Below are 16,951 nucleotides of genomic sequence, written 5' to 3'. Positions count from 1 at the left end.
AATCCTTTCCTTTCCTGTTTGGGGAGAAGAGCGAATACAGGCTTAGGAATGAGAACACCTGGGTGAGACCCACCTTCACCACTACTGACTTAGCCCCTTGAACAAGACCCTTAATGTCTATGAGCCTCCGTTTCCTCAGCCACAAAGTGGGATTAATGCCCGCACTGTGTAGGAAACTGTTTTGTAAACGGAAGCCCGGCACAAGTGTTTTCTATCTTTCCCCTCTCTGGGACTGCTTTCTTGGACCGCAGCCCCTGGCATCTCTTGTTCCCCTGTCTTCATCCTTCAGGTCCTTGCCCTCAATTGCCCTTACTCTTCTGTGTCTGCCTTCTCTCCTCCCTATCTTTCCTTTCCTTTTTTCTGTCTTTCATCCCTTTTCCTCCTGAGGTCAGGACAGGAACTTGGAGGATCATTCAAGGAGGGAGGCTCAGAGCTGAAGACACAGGGACTGAGGTTACAGAGAACAGCTGGAGCTTGTGGACAGTTCTGGACAACACTGACCTTTCTACCCACCACCCAGACACCTCAGTGAAGCCAACCCCAGCTGTGACCACTAGGCTTCCCTGCCTTCACGCCTGGGCTCCTTACCCTTTCCCCCTCCTCTCTCCCAGTCCTTTCACATTTCAGTGTTGACTTGCATTTATTGGTCACCTACACTATGCAAGGCTTGGTGCTTTTCTTACAAGATGTGAACATATAAGACATGAGCTTCTCCATGAGCCTGGAAACCAAAGGGTGAATCAAATGGTAAACAAAGATAATTTCAGAACCTGAAACTATATCTGCTAAGCTTCCAGTGGCTTCCCCAAATGCCTTATAAGCTTGTGTACATCTGGAATCCCACATTTCTCTCTGAGACCCCAACAGTGGGCTTCCAGAACATCCCAGGACCATCCTTCTTGCTCTCTTCTCTGAGGTCCCTGGCGACTCTCTGTGCCAAATGTACTTATGTTGACCATTCTTCCTAAATAATAAAGCCAGGACCTAGGGCATAGGCACACGCGCGTGCACACACACACTAAAGGATATGACCATGGAACAGAAATCTGAAGGTGTCAGAGGAAATTCATACCCTGTGTTCTGCCCTCTGTGTGATACTGTCTCCATACCCTCCCTCATCCTATCACTGCAGTGCTCCCCACCTCCTGCCAGGAGATCCTTGGGAAGCTGCTACCTACTGCTGGCTCTGGGGGCTTCAGGCCAAGGCAGAGGAAGGAAGCTGAGCCTGGCTCTGTCCAAGATGCTGACTTCATCCTCCCCATCAAAGCCAGGAAAAAAACAGCCACACACACCCAGACACACGGACACACACGGGGACACCCACGCGAAAGCCCATGTGTGCCTTTGCCCTCGGCCACATGGAGCTTACTGGGCATCTGGCCACAGCCACATGCAGTGCAGGCACGCCCTGACCCAGGAACACCACACACCTGCCACCATGGGGATCTGACCTGGTGTGCAGACACCTGGGCGGTCACCCATGTGGCAGAATCAAGCACATATGGGCTCCTTCACGTACCTTTCACCTGTGACTTGGCCAAGTTACACCTCAGTGGTGAGGTCTGTAGCGGAATAGAGAGACTCAGTCCTCACTGTGAAGCTGGGGGTAGTGGGTTCCCACTCAGCTGGGATATTTCTCCTCTGTAGCAAAGTCTCTTTTTCAGCTCCTTGTCAGGGCAGCACATGGGGAGATGAAGCCAGGGAAACACCCAACAGACTTATGTGGGGTGTGTCTGTCTCCCTGTCCCCCCTGTCCTCTGGCTGTCAGTCTTCTGCCTGGGACCAGAGACAGAGTGTCTGTTTCCTCCAGCCCCAACTTCTCCCCGCCTCTGTTCCTGCTCCCCCGCAGCACCCAGGCACCAGCCCCCAACCCTGCTTTCCACCACTTCACCCTCTATTCAGGTGACCCACCCTTATATTTGCCTCCTGCCTCTAGCCCTTTCTTCAACCCTAAACCTTCCTCCTAACCTTCAGGCTTTCCTTCCTTGTCCCCCCCAACCCCAGCTTCCTCCCCAAGGGTTCTAAGTCCCAGTGTTCACCCCAAGCCCTTGCCCTGCCAGTGCCCAAGCCTCACCTGCTCTTTCTCTAGGGACTTGCTGAGGTAGGAGAATGCAAAGGGGGCAGTGACAGGAGAGGGACTGAACAGAACAGACAGCAGGAGTGGCTCGGGGACAGGATAAGCAGAGAAGATAGAAATGGTGGGACTGGAGCAGGGTGGGGACTTGGGGTCCCAGAGACGGTCCCAGTTGGAGAAAGAGGTTGCCTCTTGCCTCCTGCCCCCTGCCCCTGCTCCCTGCCCCAGACTGCCAGGGGAGAACTGGTGAGAGGATGAGGGAGCCAGCACTGGGTGATAGACATGGGGTGCGATCCAGAGATCCAAGCTAGAGCAGTGGCTGGGAAGAGATGGGAGAGGAGCATGGGGGAGGGAGGGGAAGGGGGCTGGCCACGAGGAAGGATTTAGGCTGAGAGGAAACCACTGGGGTCAGAGAGGAGGGGCAGCAGGTGGAGAAATGGTGGGGAAAAAAGAAATGACAGGAAGGGTGGGGGATGTCAAGTTGGGCAAAAATTAGGGTGAGTTAAAAATGGCATAGGGAAAGGACATGGGAGGTAAGACCGGGGCTGGGGGTTGAGATGAGGGTATGGTGAGACAGTGATGCTAGACAGGGAGTGGGGGCTGGGGTGGGGGCAGGAGAAGAGGAGGGGTGGCATGTGGGAGGGCCTGGGAGGGGTGGGAGGACCTGCCCTATCTCCGCTCCCCTCCCTGACCTCATCCTGGTCCTCCCCTTCTCCTCCCCTGCTCGCTGCAGACTCCCTCCTCACTGTCGCTGCCGAGATCCACAGTCGGTTGTGGCTCAGCCCCTGTTGCAGGGGACAAGTGAGGGAGACTTCCCTGTCCTGCCCTGAGACGCCGCCCTCCCAGGGTTGGGGACAGAGCAGGTGCAGAGGCACTGCAGCTGCCCGGTTGCCCAGGTAAGGAACAGAGTTCTGGGGAGACCCAGAAGGAGAGGCAAGGGATTTCTCGCCTATCCCCATGCCCCAGGTGAAGGTGTGGCAGGTGAGCTCTCAGCAGTGCTTCCAGAGCAAGGACTTCTGTTCAGGACAGAGGACATAGGAGCATTCGCTGGGAACCAGGCTCCCTGTGAAGGAGTGTCTGGGAGGAGAGGGTGGTATGTGTGTGTTGGGGTGGGCAGTGTGTGTCAGGGTTTGGATGGGATGCAGACAACTGAGAGGGGCTGGGAACAAACCGAGGGACTCCGGGAGTCAGATGGTGGAACCAGGGTAGAGGTGGTTATTGGTGAGGTGAGCCCCTGGGCCCTGGAGGTGCTGGGGCTAGCGGGAAGATAGGACTAGGCTGAACTGGTGGCCAGCTGAACCTTGGAAGGAAAGTGCTTGCGGAATCCCAACTGTCGGGCTAGAGCAGCTGAGCCCAGGCTCTGGGGGCTCCAGGCTCCAGGAGGTGCCAGAGGGTGCTTCTTTGGGCATCCAAATGGGGACTCCCTAGGTGGCAGCGTGAGAGTTGCAGGGAGGGAGGTCTGGGAGATCTTTTTAGGAAATACTGAAATGGGACAGTCAGGACTCGGGTCTGGGACGTGCACAGAGCCTGCAGAGAGGATCCTAAAACTTGTTCTTGGCCAGAGCTCTGCACTCATGACTCACGGTTCAGCAGGGCTGGGATGGCTGAGAGATGCCTCTGGGGGCACAGGGGCTCCGTCTTCACTCTGTACCCCTTCCAGGCTCCCCTTGCCTCTGTCTGTCTGAACCCGCACTCTCCCTCACCTCGCCGCCCCCGCCCCCCACCACCAGTACACGTGACACGCCCGGGTGGGGAGGGCGGGCCCTTATCTCGCCTGGAAAGAATTTAATGGCATAGAAACAACTGGAAGTGGAACTGAGAGGAACTACTGGGAAGCAACTCGGAAACACCGCAGCTGCTGCCTGCCCCGCCCCTGCTTCCCGCATCTCCAGCCCCTCCTCTTTTCCCTGACCCTGCCTTCAAGTCCCTGGGGACCCAGCACCTCAATTCCTCAAACTTCCTTTGCTCACTCCAGACCTAGCCACTAGGTGCAGGACCAGAAACTGACTTCCTGTCTCTCATTGCACCCCTAACCATTTTCAGCTGGGGTCCGGAAATCCTTTCTCTTAATTTTTCCATTCCCAGGCCGATTAGCTCCCCAGAATAAGGGGCATCTGGATTCCCCAACCTCCCACTCCCTGACACCTCCTTCCTACCTGGTTCCAGCCCAATATCTGGGACCCCCACATTCCCTTTTTAGTCTCACTCCTAGAATCCTTCTACCTTCACCTCTCATTGCCAGATTCAACTGAGGGTGTAGCAGGAGGGTCAGAGGGAGGCATGGGGGCGGGACCAGAACCCCCATCTGTGGAACATCTCTTATGGAAGCCAGCCCCTCTCCCCACCCCTTGGGACCTATACAGTCCCTAATGAGCAAAGTGTCAAAGTTGGCTACAACACAAAATACCCAGGAAGCTGAGTCACAGTTTGGGAAGATGCCCCCATCCCTGCCAGCCCTCCAACTGTGGGGAGGGTGCCAAGAGGGTGAGGCCATATCTCTCTCCAAACACACACTGCAGAGAACCACCCCAGATATAGTGGCAGGGGGAATGGTGAAGGGGAGACACAAGAGACACCCAATTCTTTGCTTGCCCAGTACCGAGAGAAGAGCAGAATTATCCCAGGAGCTGGAATGGGGAGCTGGAGGGGTGGGTGGTGGCAACAGGGCAGGGAGGGAGATTGGGAAGGAGCCTCTGGGTGTGTGGTCAATGGAGGCTGCTCTGCTCTTCTAGACCAATCTCACCAGCTTTCCAGAAAAGCTGGTGAGCTCTCTTCACTCTTTCCTGGTGCAAAGACCCTCTCTGCTTTCCCCTACTGTGCAGGGAAAGATGAGGAATCCACTTATTTGGGGAGGGGCACTGGACAACTCACAGAGGCCTCCAGGGGTACGGGGAAGTATGGTGGAGGCCATGTGTCCGCTGCTCCCCACTGGGGAAGGGCCTCCTGCTTGGTTCCTCTCACACCATCCAGGTTCTTTCACTCACAGAGCTGCCCTCGGAGCCAACAAGAAATCAGCCTTCTTAGGCATCACCCAATGACTAGGTGTGGAGGAAACCTGAAGGGGAGATTGGGTGTGTGTGCGTGTGTGTGCATGGGCACCCATATGTGTACCTGCAAGGATGCAGGTTTTGGGGGTGGATTTGTGTGTCTGTGCAGGTATGTTTGTACTTGTGGATGAGCACACATTAATATATTTGTAAGTGTACATGTGTACACATCTTTGTGCAAGCATTCCCAGGGTGTGGGAGTGATTAGCATGGCCTTAGACACAAAGTGACAGGATTTGAGGGTCGGTCAGAGCCCATCTCTTACCCAAGGCTACACTCCAGGCTGAGAGAAGGGCTGGGGAGACAGGAAAGGGCAGCTCTCTGTATGCCAGGCCTCTCGGCCTGGGCTTTCTTGGGTTGGGAGCCTCCTTGGTGTGGAAACACTCTGTCCCTGTTCAGCTCCCTTTCCGTCTCTTGCTGGCTGGTAGCAGAATGTGATGGCTGGTAGCCCCAAAAACTCCTTTTTCTCTGATCCAGGAGAAAAGTTTAAGAGTAGAAAGCCAGAAGATGTGTGCGTGTTGGGTGGAGGTGTGTGTGTGTCACAGTCACCTCCGCCTACCAGTGACACATCCCCCACTCCTCACCAGTCAGCATTTCCACACCCACCCTGCCCTCCTCCTTTCCCCAGCCTCTGGTCTGGAAGAGCTGGGCACCTTTCAACATCTCTCCTCAACTCTTCACCCTAGCTGAATCCCGACTGGCCCCCTCACACTCCTGTTCGCCATAGCCCTGTCTCCTGTCTCATCCTGGGACCCCCCCTACCACCTTTCCTCCCACCTCTTGTCTCTGTGTGCTCCCCAATCCCTGCCTCAGTAAACTCCACAAACACATACAACTGGGTAACCGTCATCCAGATCAAGAAACAAGACACCTTTAGCACCCCAGAAGCCCCCCCCATGCCCCTACTAGTCACTACCCCCTCAAGAGTATCACACTTCTGACTTGGAGCACTACAGATTAATGTTGCCTCTCCTCAAACTTCACATAAATAGAACTATGCAGCATGCTCTTTCCTGTGTCTGGCTTTTGTTCAACATCATCTTAGTAAGATCCATCACACTACTGCATATAACTATAGTTCATTCCTGCTTTATTTTATTCCACGGTGTGAATAAACCACAATTTATTTATTCTACTGATGTGAAATGTTTGAGTAGTTCCCAGTTTGGGGCTATTATGAGCTATGTTGGGTATATTCCTAGGAGTGGAATTGCAGGGTCATAGGGTTTGCATGTGTTCACCTTTAGTACATTTAGTAGATTCTGTCAAACAGTTTTCCAAAGTGCTTGTACCATCTGGTCCTGCCAGGATCTGCCCTGGCCTGGCCTCTGATTCTGCCTCAGCCCTGGTGGCTGTGTCTAACCAACTTCCAGTCCCAGACACTGTCCGTGGTCCTAGCCCTGACCTTGGTCCTGCCCTTGGTTCCAGCCTTAATGCTAGTCCTGCGTTTAAATTGAACTTTTCATTCATTCATATAGTCGGTAAATATTTATTGAGCACCAATTATGTGCCAGATGCAGGGATACAGCAGCCAAGAAAAAAAAATAGGTGCCATGCCTGCCCTCATGGACTTTATAGTCTAGTGGGCAAGAAAGTAATAAAATAATCTCACAGTATATTTATTATTACTTTGGACTTCAGAAAAATATTTATTTATATATGATTGCAAATTGTTATAAACGCTACACGTGAGAATGGCATGATGCTGTGATATCACATGATAGGAGGACCTGACCTGGTCAGGAAAACTTCCCTGTGAAAAAAATGGCGGGCTGAGACCTGAAGGATGAGAAGGCCAAGAGAGAAGAGAACAGTGTTCCACACGGATGGAACAGAGTATACAAAGGTCTGGGGTTGGGGATGGGCACAGAGAGTATGAGGGACTTGAAGGTCAGTGGAGCTGGAATGGAGGGAGGGAGGGAAATGTTATGGGTGGTGAAGTGGGGGCAGGGGACACATGATGGTAGGGCTGTTTGTCAGTGTTCTAAGAGAATTTGGAAGGGAGACACTGAAGCATTTTGAGGATAGGGACATCCTGATTGCGTTTGTGAGACTGTAGAGGGCAAGAGTGGAAGCAGAGGGAAGAGTCAGGGCTGGACACAGTGGCTCACGCCTGTAATCCCAGCACATTGGGAGGCTAGGGTGGGAGGATTGCTTGAGTCCAAGAGTTCAAGGCCAGCCCGAGCAACATAGAAAGATCCTGTCTCTGCAAAAAAAAAATTAAAAATTAGCTGAGCATGATGGCACACACCTGTAGTCCCAACTACTCAGGAGGCTGAGGTGGGAGGATTGCTTGAGCAACAGGAGGTCAATGCTGCAGCGAGCTATGATCGCACCACTGCACACCAGCCTAGGTGACAGGGTGAGACCCTGTCTCAAAAAAAAAAAAAAAAAAGCAGCCAGGAGGCAATTGCAGTTGTCAGGCAAGAGGCGGATGGAAGCTTGGATTAGAGTGAAGGTAAGTGGGAGAGAAGGAAATGAATTAAAGAGATGTTTATGAGAAAATACAGGTAGATACAAGGAAATATGGTAGCCTTGAATGGGCTATTAGGTTTCTGGCTTGTAAAGCTGGATGAATGGTGGGGCCCTGAGCTTCAATGGGGAATTCTGGGAGGGGATGGGATACAGGAAGGTGACCGTGAGTTCAGGTTACAGGCATGGTGAATTTGAAGTGCCCAAGTGGAGATGCCAAGTAGGCAGGTGGATATATTGCTGTGGAGTGAGGGGAAGATGACTGGGGTGTTTTACAAATTGGTGTATAGTTTGGAAATTGAAGTTATAAGTCTGGATGAAGGTACCAGGTGGATGACTAGAGCAGTAGGTCTATTAATTTAGTAGAAATTTGTTGCACATTACAATCATCTGGGGAGCTTTTAAAAATACTGAGTAAAATTCACTTACTCGGTCATTCTAGTCACATCTCAAGTGTTGCAGAGCCTCATATCCCTCCTGGCTACCATATTGGTCAGCGTGGATACAGAATGTTTTAAAAGAGAAGGGCCAGGTGCGGTGGCTCACGCCTGTAACCCCAGCACTTTGGGAGGCCGAGGTGGGCAGATCACCTGAGCTGAGGAGCTCAAGACCAGCCTGGTCAAGATGGTGAAACCTCGTCTCTACTAAAAATAAAAAATTAGCTAGGTGTGGTAGCAGGTGCCTGTAGTCCCAGCTACTCGGGAGGCTGAGGCAGGAGAATCACTTGAACCCCGGGAGGCAGAGGTTGCATTGAGCCAAGATCGTGCCACTGCACTCCAGCCTGGGCAACAGAGTGAGACTCCATCTCAAAAAAAAAAAAAAAAAAAAGATTCGGTGAACTGTGTCTAGTGATTTTGAGAGAAGTCAAAGGTCAAGCAAGATGAAGACAAATGTCCCTTAGATTTTGTGGCACCGAAGTCATTGGGAAGCCCTAGAGGGAGCTGTTTGGTGGGTTGGAGGGAGTAGAGTGGATTGAGGCACGCATGGGCTATAAGGAAATGTAAACATCAAATACAAATAAATTTTGACAACTGTGGCCATGAAGTAGAGGAGAGAAATATGTGGTGGCTGGAGGGGGTGTGAGATTGGGGATAGGTTTTTTAAGGTTTAATTTTTTTTTTTTTTTTTGAGATGGAGTCTCGCTCTGTTGCCCAGGCTGGAGTGCAGTGGCACAATCTCAGCTCACTGCAACCTTTGCCTCCCAGGTTCAAGCGATTCTCCTGCCTCAGCCTCCCAAGTAGCTGGGATTACAGGCACCTGCCACCATGCCCAGCTAATTTTTTTTTTTTTTTTTTTTTTTGTATTTTTAGTAGAGACGGGGTTTCACCATGATCGCCAGGCTGGTTTTGAACTCCTGACCTCAAGTGATCCGCCCACCTTGGCCTCCCAAAGTACTGAGATTACAGGCATGAGCCACCACACCCAGCCATGGTTCAATTTTTATACAGCAAAATGCAAAAGTCTTAAGTGTGCAGCTCAATGAGTTTTTGAATATGTATATATCTATGTAACCACCCAGATTAAGATACAAAATATTTCCAGAAATATGACTCCCTCCGGTCAATAATCCCTACAAGTAATCCGATCCTATCTTCTAAAAGCAAAGATTAACTCTGCCTGTTTTTGTTTGTTTGTTTGTTTTTTGAGATAGAGTCTTGATCTGTTGCCAGGCTGGAGTGCAGTGGCATTATCTTGGTTCACTGCAACCTCCACCTCCGAGATTCAAGCAATTCTTTTGCCTTAGCCTCCCAGGTAGCTGGGACTACAGGTGTGTGTCACCATGCCCAGCTAATTTTTGTATTTTTAGTAGAGACAGGGTTTCACCATGTTGGCCAGGATGGTCTCCATCTCTTGACCTCGTGATCCACCCGCCTCGGCTTCCCAAAGTGCCGGGATTATAGGCATGAGCCACTGCACCCAGCCTCTGCCTGTTTTTGAACCTCATATAAACGGCATTATTCAGAGTGTTTTCTTTTTTCTTTTCTTTCTTTCTTTTTTCTTTTTTTTTGGTAGCTCAGGAAGGGTATATAAGAGTATAAGAGTGTTCTCTTTCTGTGTGTGGTATTTTTTGCTCGGCACTATGTGTGTGAAATTCACCCATGTTGCATGTAGCAATAGGGTGTTTTTTATTGCTGTATAGTATTCCATTGTATGACCCTGGCACAATTTATTTATCCACTTTATGAATGGACACTTGAGTTGCTTTCAGTTTTAGCTAATATAGGAATAAATCTCATGAACATTATGGTCTACATCTTTTGGAAGAACTATGCAGTCATTCCCACTGGATATTTAGTTATAGATATCTGGGTTATAGACTATATGTTTTAGCAGATACTACCAAACAACTTTCCAGTGTTTGCATTAATATATGCTCCCACTTGCAACAGATGACAATTCCAGTTGCTTCACATTCTTGCCAATATCAAGCAATGACAGCCTCTTTGAAGAGGGACAAGCATTCTGGAGGATATTTAGTGGCATCTCATTGTGGTTTTAACGTACATTTACCCGATAACTAGTGATTTTGTGCATCTTTTAAAATGCTTCTTGGATCTGGGTGCAGTGGCTCACACCTGTAAGCCCAACTACTGTGGAGGGTGAGGCAGGAGGATTGCTTGAGGCCAGGAGTTCAAGGCCAGCCTGGGCAACATAGCAAGATCCCATCTCTACAAAAAATTTAAAAATTAGCCAGGCATGGTGATGCCCATCTGTAGTTCCAGCTACTCTGGAGGCTGAGGCAGGAGGATCACCTGAGCCCAGGAGTTTGAGGCTGCAGTGAGCTGTGATTGTGCCACTGTGCTCCAGCCTGGGTGACAGAGGTAGAGTTTATCTTAAAATAAAATGAAATAGGGTGGGTGTGGTGGCCCATGCCTGTAATCCTAATAACTTTGGGAGGCCAAGGCAGGCGTATCACTTGAGGTCAGGAGTTTGAGACCAGCCTGGCCAACTTAGTGAAACCCTGTCTCTACTAAAAAAAAAAAAAAAAAAAAAAAGGCTGGGTGCGGTGGCTCACGCCTGTAATCCCAGCACTGTGGGAGGCCAAGGTGGGCGGATCACGAGGTCAGGAGATCAAGACCATCCTGGCTAACACGGTGAAACCTCATCTCTACTAAAAATACAAAAAAAATGAGCCAAGTGTGGTGGTGGGCGCCTATAGTCCCAGCTACTCAGGAGGCTGAGGCAGGAGAATGGCATGAACCTGGTAGGCAGAGCTTGCAGTGAGCCGAGACACACCACTGCACTCCAGCCTGGGCGAAAGAGCAAGACTCCATCTCTACAAAAAAAATGAGCTGGGCATGTGGCGCATGCCTGTATCCTAGCTACTCCAGAGGCTGAGGTAGGAGAATCACTTGAGCCCAGGTAAAATAAATAAAATGTTTATTGGCTCTTTGGCTATATTCTTTTCTGGAGTACCTGTTTGTCTTTTGCCAATTTAAAAAACTGGGTTTCCTGATTTTGGCTTATTTTGTTTTGCAGAGTTTTTTTTTTTTTTTTTTTTTTTTTGAGATGGAGTTTCACTCTTCCTCTCAGGCTGGAGTGAAGTGGCATGATCTCAGCTCACTGCAACCTCCGCCTCCAGTTTCAAGCGATTCTCCTCCTCAGCCTCCCGAGTAGGGGATTACAGGTGCCCACTACCACGCCCAGCTAATTTTTGTATTTTTAGTAGAGATGGGGTTTCACCATGTTGGCCAGGCTGGTCTTGAACTCTTGACCTCGTGATCCGCCCACTTCAGTCTCCCAAAGTGCTGGGATTTCAGGTGTGAACCACTACACCCAGTTGCCTTCTTATTCTCTTAATGATGTAATTTGATGACCTGAAATTTTGTTTTGTTTTTTTCTTTTTCTTTTTTTTGAAACAGAGTGTCAGCTCTGTTGCCCAGGCTGGAGTGCAGTGGCATGATCACAGCTCACCACAGCCTCGACCTCCCAGACTCAAGTAATCCTCCCACCTCAGCCCCTGAGTAGCTGGGACTACAGGTGTACCACCACACCCAGTGAATTCTTTTTGTTTTTTGTAGAGACAGAGTCTCACTATCTTGCCCAGGCTGGTCTCCAACTCCTGGGCTCATGCAATCCTCGCACTTAAGCCTCCTGAAGTTCTGGGATTACAGATACGAGCCACTGCACCCGGCCTATGGTTAGGTTTTGTGTGTGTTTTACTTAAGAAATCTTGCGGCTGGGTGCAGTGACTCAAGCCTGTAATCCTAGCACTTTGGGAAGCCGGGGCGGGCGGATTGCCTGAGTTCAGGAGTTTCAGACCAGCCTGGCCAACATACTGAAACCCCGTCTCTACTAAAAATACAAAAAATAGCTGGGTGTGGGGGCAGATGCCTGTAATCCCCGCTACTCAGGAGGCTGAGGTAGGAGAATCACTTGAACCTGGGAGACGGAGGTTGCAGTGAGCCGAGATAGCACCAGTGCACTCCACTCTGGGTGACAGAGCAAGACTCAGTCTTAAAAAAAAAAAAAAAAAGAAAAGAAATCTTGCTTACTCCAAGATCAGAAATTTTCTGTAAGATATTGCTATGAAAGATATTGCTTTACTTTTCTTATTTAGGTCCTGGGTTCATCTCAAATTACTTTCGGTATATCAGACATAAGGTGGAGAATGACTGTTTTTGTTTTTTTTTTTTACTTAGGGATGTTGGATTGACCCAGCACCAGTAACTAAAAAGACCATCCTTTCTCCTCTTAACTGCAGGGGCACTTTTGTCGTTAATTAGTTGACCACATATGTGTGGGCCTGTTTCTGGGCCCTATTCTGTTTCATCTGTCTATCCTTGCACCTTTAAAATAAGTCTTGATATTTGATCATGTAAGTCCTGAGGAAGAGGATTTTTGTTTTTTTTTTTTCAATTGGAGATATTTGAGCAAGGATCCAGTTGAGAGTGGGGAGTTGAATAAAAAAGAGAGAGAAGCCAAGCATGGTGGCTCATGCTTTTAATCCCAGCTACCTGGGAGGCTGAGGTGGGAGGATGGCTTGAGCCCAGGAGTTCAAGTCCAGCTTCAACCAGGGGGTTGAGCAAGATCCTGTCTCTATATTAGAAAGAGGTCGTGCGGTGACTCATGCCTGTAATCCCAGCACTTTGGGAGGCCAAGGCGGGCACATCACTTGTGGTCAGGAGTTCGAGACCAGCCTGCCCACATGGTGAAACCTCATTTCTACTAAAAATACAAAAATTAGCTGGGCATGGTGGTGGGCACCTATAATCCCAGCTACTCAGGAGGCTGAGGCAGGAAAATCACTTGAGCTAGGAGACAGAGGTTGCAGTGAGCCGAGATCGCACCACTGCACTCCAGCCTGGGCGACAGAGTAAGATTCCGTCTCAAAAAAAAAAAAAAAAAAAAAGTGAGAGAGAGAGAGGGAGAAGATAATCTGCACTTTTCTTAGAAGACAGTAGGAGCTGGGATCCAGGTGTTTGGGGAAGGATTGGCCCTAGGTACTCATCCGCTAATTCATTCAACATTGATGTCTCAGATAGAACATTTATGTGCCAGACACAAGTATACAGCAGTTCTGGGATAGATGAGGTCCTTGTTCTCATGGAGCTCCCATTGTAGTATTGAGAGAAAGGTAATAAGTAAACCGATAACTCAGGCAGCAGTAAATGCCATGAAGAACAGGAACAGGATATTGTGATAGAGAATAATGGAAGACTGCCCTAACTGGGAGTTAAGATTTGAAGATGGAGCCAGCCTTTATGAGCAGAGTGAAGAGCATCCCAGACATAGGGAACACACAATGCAAAGGTCCTTGGAGTAGTGAGAGCTTGTAGTGCTCGTGGGAAAAACAAAAGACCAATGTAGAGCCGGGTGCGGTGGCTCACGCCTGTAATCCCAGCACTTTGGGAGGCTGAGGCGAGCAGATCACCTGAGGTTAGGAGTCTGAGACCAGCCTGACCAACATGGAGAAACCCGGTCTCTACTAAAAGTACAAAATTAGCCAGGCATGGTGGGGCATGCCTGTAATCCCAGCTACTCAGGAGACTGAGGAAGAAGAATCACTTGGACCTGGGAGGCGGAGGTTGTGGTGAGCTGAGATCGCACCATTGCACTCCAGCCTGGGCAATAAGAGTGAAACTCCGTCTCAAACAAACAAAAAACAAACAAACAAAAAAAAACAGTGTAGGGGAACACAATAGAAAAGCGGGTGAGGAGCAGGGTAACTAAATGATATCAGAGAGGTAGAGAACAGACTTGCCCAGGGAGGGTTTCCTTTAGGGTTGGGCGGAATGTGAATTTTTACATGCATGTGAGTTGGGTAGATTACTTGTGGGTGGTGGGACTGTGGGTATGTGCTGGAGAAGGGGGGATTCATTTTGTCTCCTTTTTGAAGCTGCTCTCATACCTGCCCTTTCTCCCTGCAGCCTCCTGAATGATGCCAGCCCAGTATGCTCTAACCTCCAGCCTGGTTCTCCTGGTGCTGCTGAGCACAGCCAGAGCAGGCCCCTTCTCTTCACGGTCCAATGTGACACTGCCAGCCCCCCGGCCCCCTCCCCAGCCAGGGGGCCGCACAGTGGGGGCTGGAGTGGGAAGCCCCTCTTCTCAGCTTTACGAGCACACAGTGGAAGGAGGGGAGAAGCAGGTGGTATTCACCCACCGCATTAACCTGCCCCCTTCCACTGGCTGTGGCTGTCCCCCAGGCACCGAGCCCCCAGTCCCTGCTTCAGAGGTACAGGCCCTGAGGGTCCGTCTAGAAATCCTGGAGGAGTTGGTGAAGGGGCTCAAGGAACAGTGCACTGGAGGATGTTGTCCTGCCTCTGCCCAAGCTGGCACAGGTGAGCAGGTGATCACAGAAGAGGGTGGAGAGGTGGGCTGGGGTGGGCATTGCTGGTCCATAAAGGTCCTTGGTATGAATTAGAAGAAGGCACTCCTTCCTCACCATGAGGGGTGTGGATGCAGCCCAGAACACAACTTGGAGAGCAGAGCTGGGCTACATGTCAACCAAAGCATATGCGAGGGCCCTGAGAGGCTGCATACATTACACATACTAGCAACTGGGAGCAGACATGGCCTTATGAGATAAGGCTAGCCTGGCTAGGGGCCTGCACATAGGAGCACTATATAGGCTCAGCCTCTCTCCCAGGAGAGAGACTGAGACCTGCCTCTCCCTCCTACTCCAGGTCAGACAGATGTGCGGACCCTCTGCAGTCTCCATGGTGTGTTTGATCTGAGCCGCTGCACCTGTTCCTGTGAGCCAGGCTGGGGTGGGCCCACCTGCTCAGACCCCACAGATGCTGAGATCCCTCCCTCCTCCCCACCCTCAGCCTTGGGGTCCTGCCCAGATGACTGCAATGATCAGGGTCGCTGTGTCCGTGGTCGTTGTGTGTGCTTTCCCGGCTACACTGGCCCCAGCTGTGGCTGGCCATCCTGTCCCGGGGACTGCCAAGGCCGTGGGCGCTGCGTGCAGGGCGTGTGCGTGTGCCGGGCAGGCTTCTCAGGCCCCGACTGCAGCCAGCGCTCCTGCCCTCGAGGTTGCAGCCAGAAGGGACGCTGTGAGGATGGGCGCTGCGTGTGTGACCCAGGCTACACTGGTGACGACTGTGGCATGAGGAGCTGCCCTCGCGGTTGCAGTCAGAGGGGGCGCTGTGAGAATGGGCGCTGCGTGTGTAACCCCGGCTACACTGGTGAGGACTGTGGGGTGAGGAGCTGCCCTCGGGGCTGCAGCCAGCGGGGACGCTGCGAGGACGGGCGCTGCGTGTGTGACCCCGGCTACACTGGCGAGGACTGTGGTACGCGGAGCTGCCCCTGGGACTGTGGCGAGGGCGGGCGCTGCGTGGACGGCCGCTGCGTGTGCTGGCCCGGGTACACAGGCGAGGACTGCAGCACGCGGACATGTCCGAGGGACTGCCGGGGCCGCGGGCGCTGCGAGGACGGCGAATGCATTTGCGACACGGGCTACAGCGGGGACGACTGTGGCGTGCGCAGCTGCCCTGGCGACTGCAACCAAAGGGGCCGCTGCGAGGACGGCCGCTGCGTGTGCTGGCCGGGGTACACTGGAACTGATTGCGGCTCGCGCGCCTGCCCACGCGACTGTAGGGGTCGCGGGCGCTGCGAGAACGGCGTGTGTGTTTGCAATGCGGGCTACAGCGGCGAGGACTGCGGTGTGCGCAGCTGTCCTGGGGACTGTCGTGGCCGGGGCCGCTGTGAGAGTGGCCGCTGCGTGTGTTGGCCGGGGTACACAGGCCGGGACTGCGGCACGCGCGCCTGTCCTGGCGACTGTCGCGGGCGCGGGCGCTGCGTGGATGGCCGCTGCGTGTGCAACCCGGGCTTCACCGGTGAGGACTGTGGGAGCCGTCGCTGTCCCGGGGACTGCCGTGGGCACGGCCGTTGCGAGGATGGCGTGTGCGTGTGTGACGCAGGCTACTCAGGGGAAGACTGCAGCACGCGCAGCTGCCCCGGGGGCTGCCGAGGCCGCGGCCAGTGCCTAGATGGGCGGTGTGTGTGCGAGGACGGCTACTCTGGCGAGGATTGCGGTGTGAGGCAGTGCCCGAATGACTGCAGCCAGCACGGCGTGTGCCAGGACGGTGTGTGCATCTGTTGGGAAGGCTACGTGGGTGAGGACTGCAGCATCCGCACCTGCCCCTCCAACTGCCACGGGAGGGGCCGCTGTGAGGAAGGGCGCTGCCTGTGCGACCCAGGCTACACCGGCCCCACCTGTGCCACCCGCATGTGCCCGGCTGACTGCCGGGGACGTGGGCGCTGTGTGCAAGGAGTGTGCCTGTGCCACGTGGGCTATGGCGGTGAGGACTGCGGGCAGGAAGAGCCTCCAGCCAGCGCCTGCCCTGGAGGCTGCGGGCCCCGGGAACTGTGCCGGGCAGGCCAGTGTGTGTGTGTAGAGGGCTTCCGAGGCCCTGACTGTGCCATCCAGACATGCCCAGGGGACTGCCGTGGCCGAGGAGAGTGTCACGATGGCAGCTGTGTCTGCAAAGATGGGTATGCTGGCGAAGACTGCGGAGAAGGTGAGCAGGCAGCCTTCCCCAGTGTACTCTGGGACTGTGATTCTGTGAACAGGAGCCATGGGGAAGACCTGAGCCTGAGGAAGAGTGGAGGGAGAGCATGTCATTCCAAGGAGCCAGTGCCCACCAGGGGCAACAGAACCACAGGGGTGGGGCTTGCCAGTGGGCAGGACTGGCCTTCAGATCTCTGAGGAGCAGGTTGGGGCCCATTTAGTTGCATTTAGGGAGATTCTGTGCTCCTGAAGATGGAGAGAAGGTGAAGGCGATCCAAGCCCCGTTCAGCCCTCTGTCAGCTATTCTCCACTAGCAGAGAGGAGTGGGAGTTAGGATGGGCCTCTTTGATGTCCCTGAGTAAAAGGGGCTGCGGGTGGGGGTGGTTGCCTTGTGCTAACCAG

At 52.4% G+C, this 16,951-nt stretch overlaps 1 protein-coding gene across 5 annotated transcripts in view; it reads left to right on the top strand.

Moving 5' to 3' along the window:
* Positions 1-2,774: 2,774 nt before the first annotated feature.
* Positions 2,775-16,951, top strand: part of LOC100992963 (tenascin-X) — a 68,281-nt gene continuing 54,104 nt past the window's right edge. For 3 of the 5 annotated variants that reach the window (XM_063605248.1, XM_063605249.1, XM_063605247.1), the window contains exons 1-3: positions 2,809-2,970; positions 13,965-14,375; positions 14,721-16,559. In XM_063605248.1, coding sequence (XP_063461318.1) covers positions 13,973-14,375; positions 14,721-16,559 — 2,242 coding nt within the window. In that variant the 5' untranslated portion in view covers positions 2,809-2,970; positions 13,965-13,972. Of the gene's footprint in view, positions 2,971-3,244; positions 14,376-14,720; positions 16,560-16,951 lie in introns of those variants that run through there. The other 2 variants (XM_063605246.1, XM_063605250.1) reach the window with 2 other exon arrangements.

The sequence above is a fragment of the Pan paniscus genome, chromosome 5 (assembly GCF_029289425.2).
Source record: "Pan paniscus chromosome 5, NHGRI_mPanPan1-v2.0_pri, whole genome shotgun sequence".
NCBI lineage: Eukaryota > Metazoa > Chordata > Mammalia > Primates > Hominidae > Pan > Pan paniscus.
This window is presented reverse-complemented; position numbering and strand designations above follow the sequence as displayed.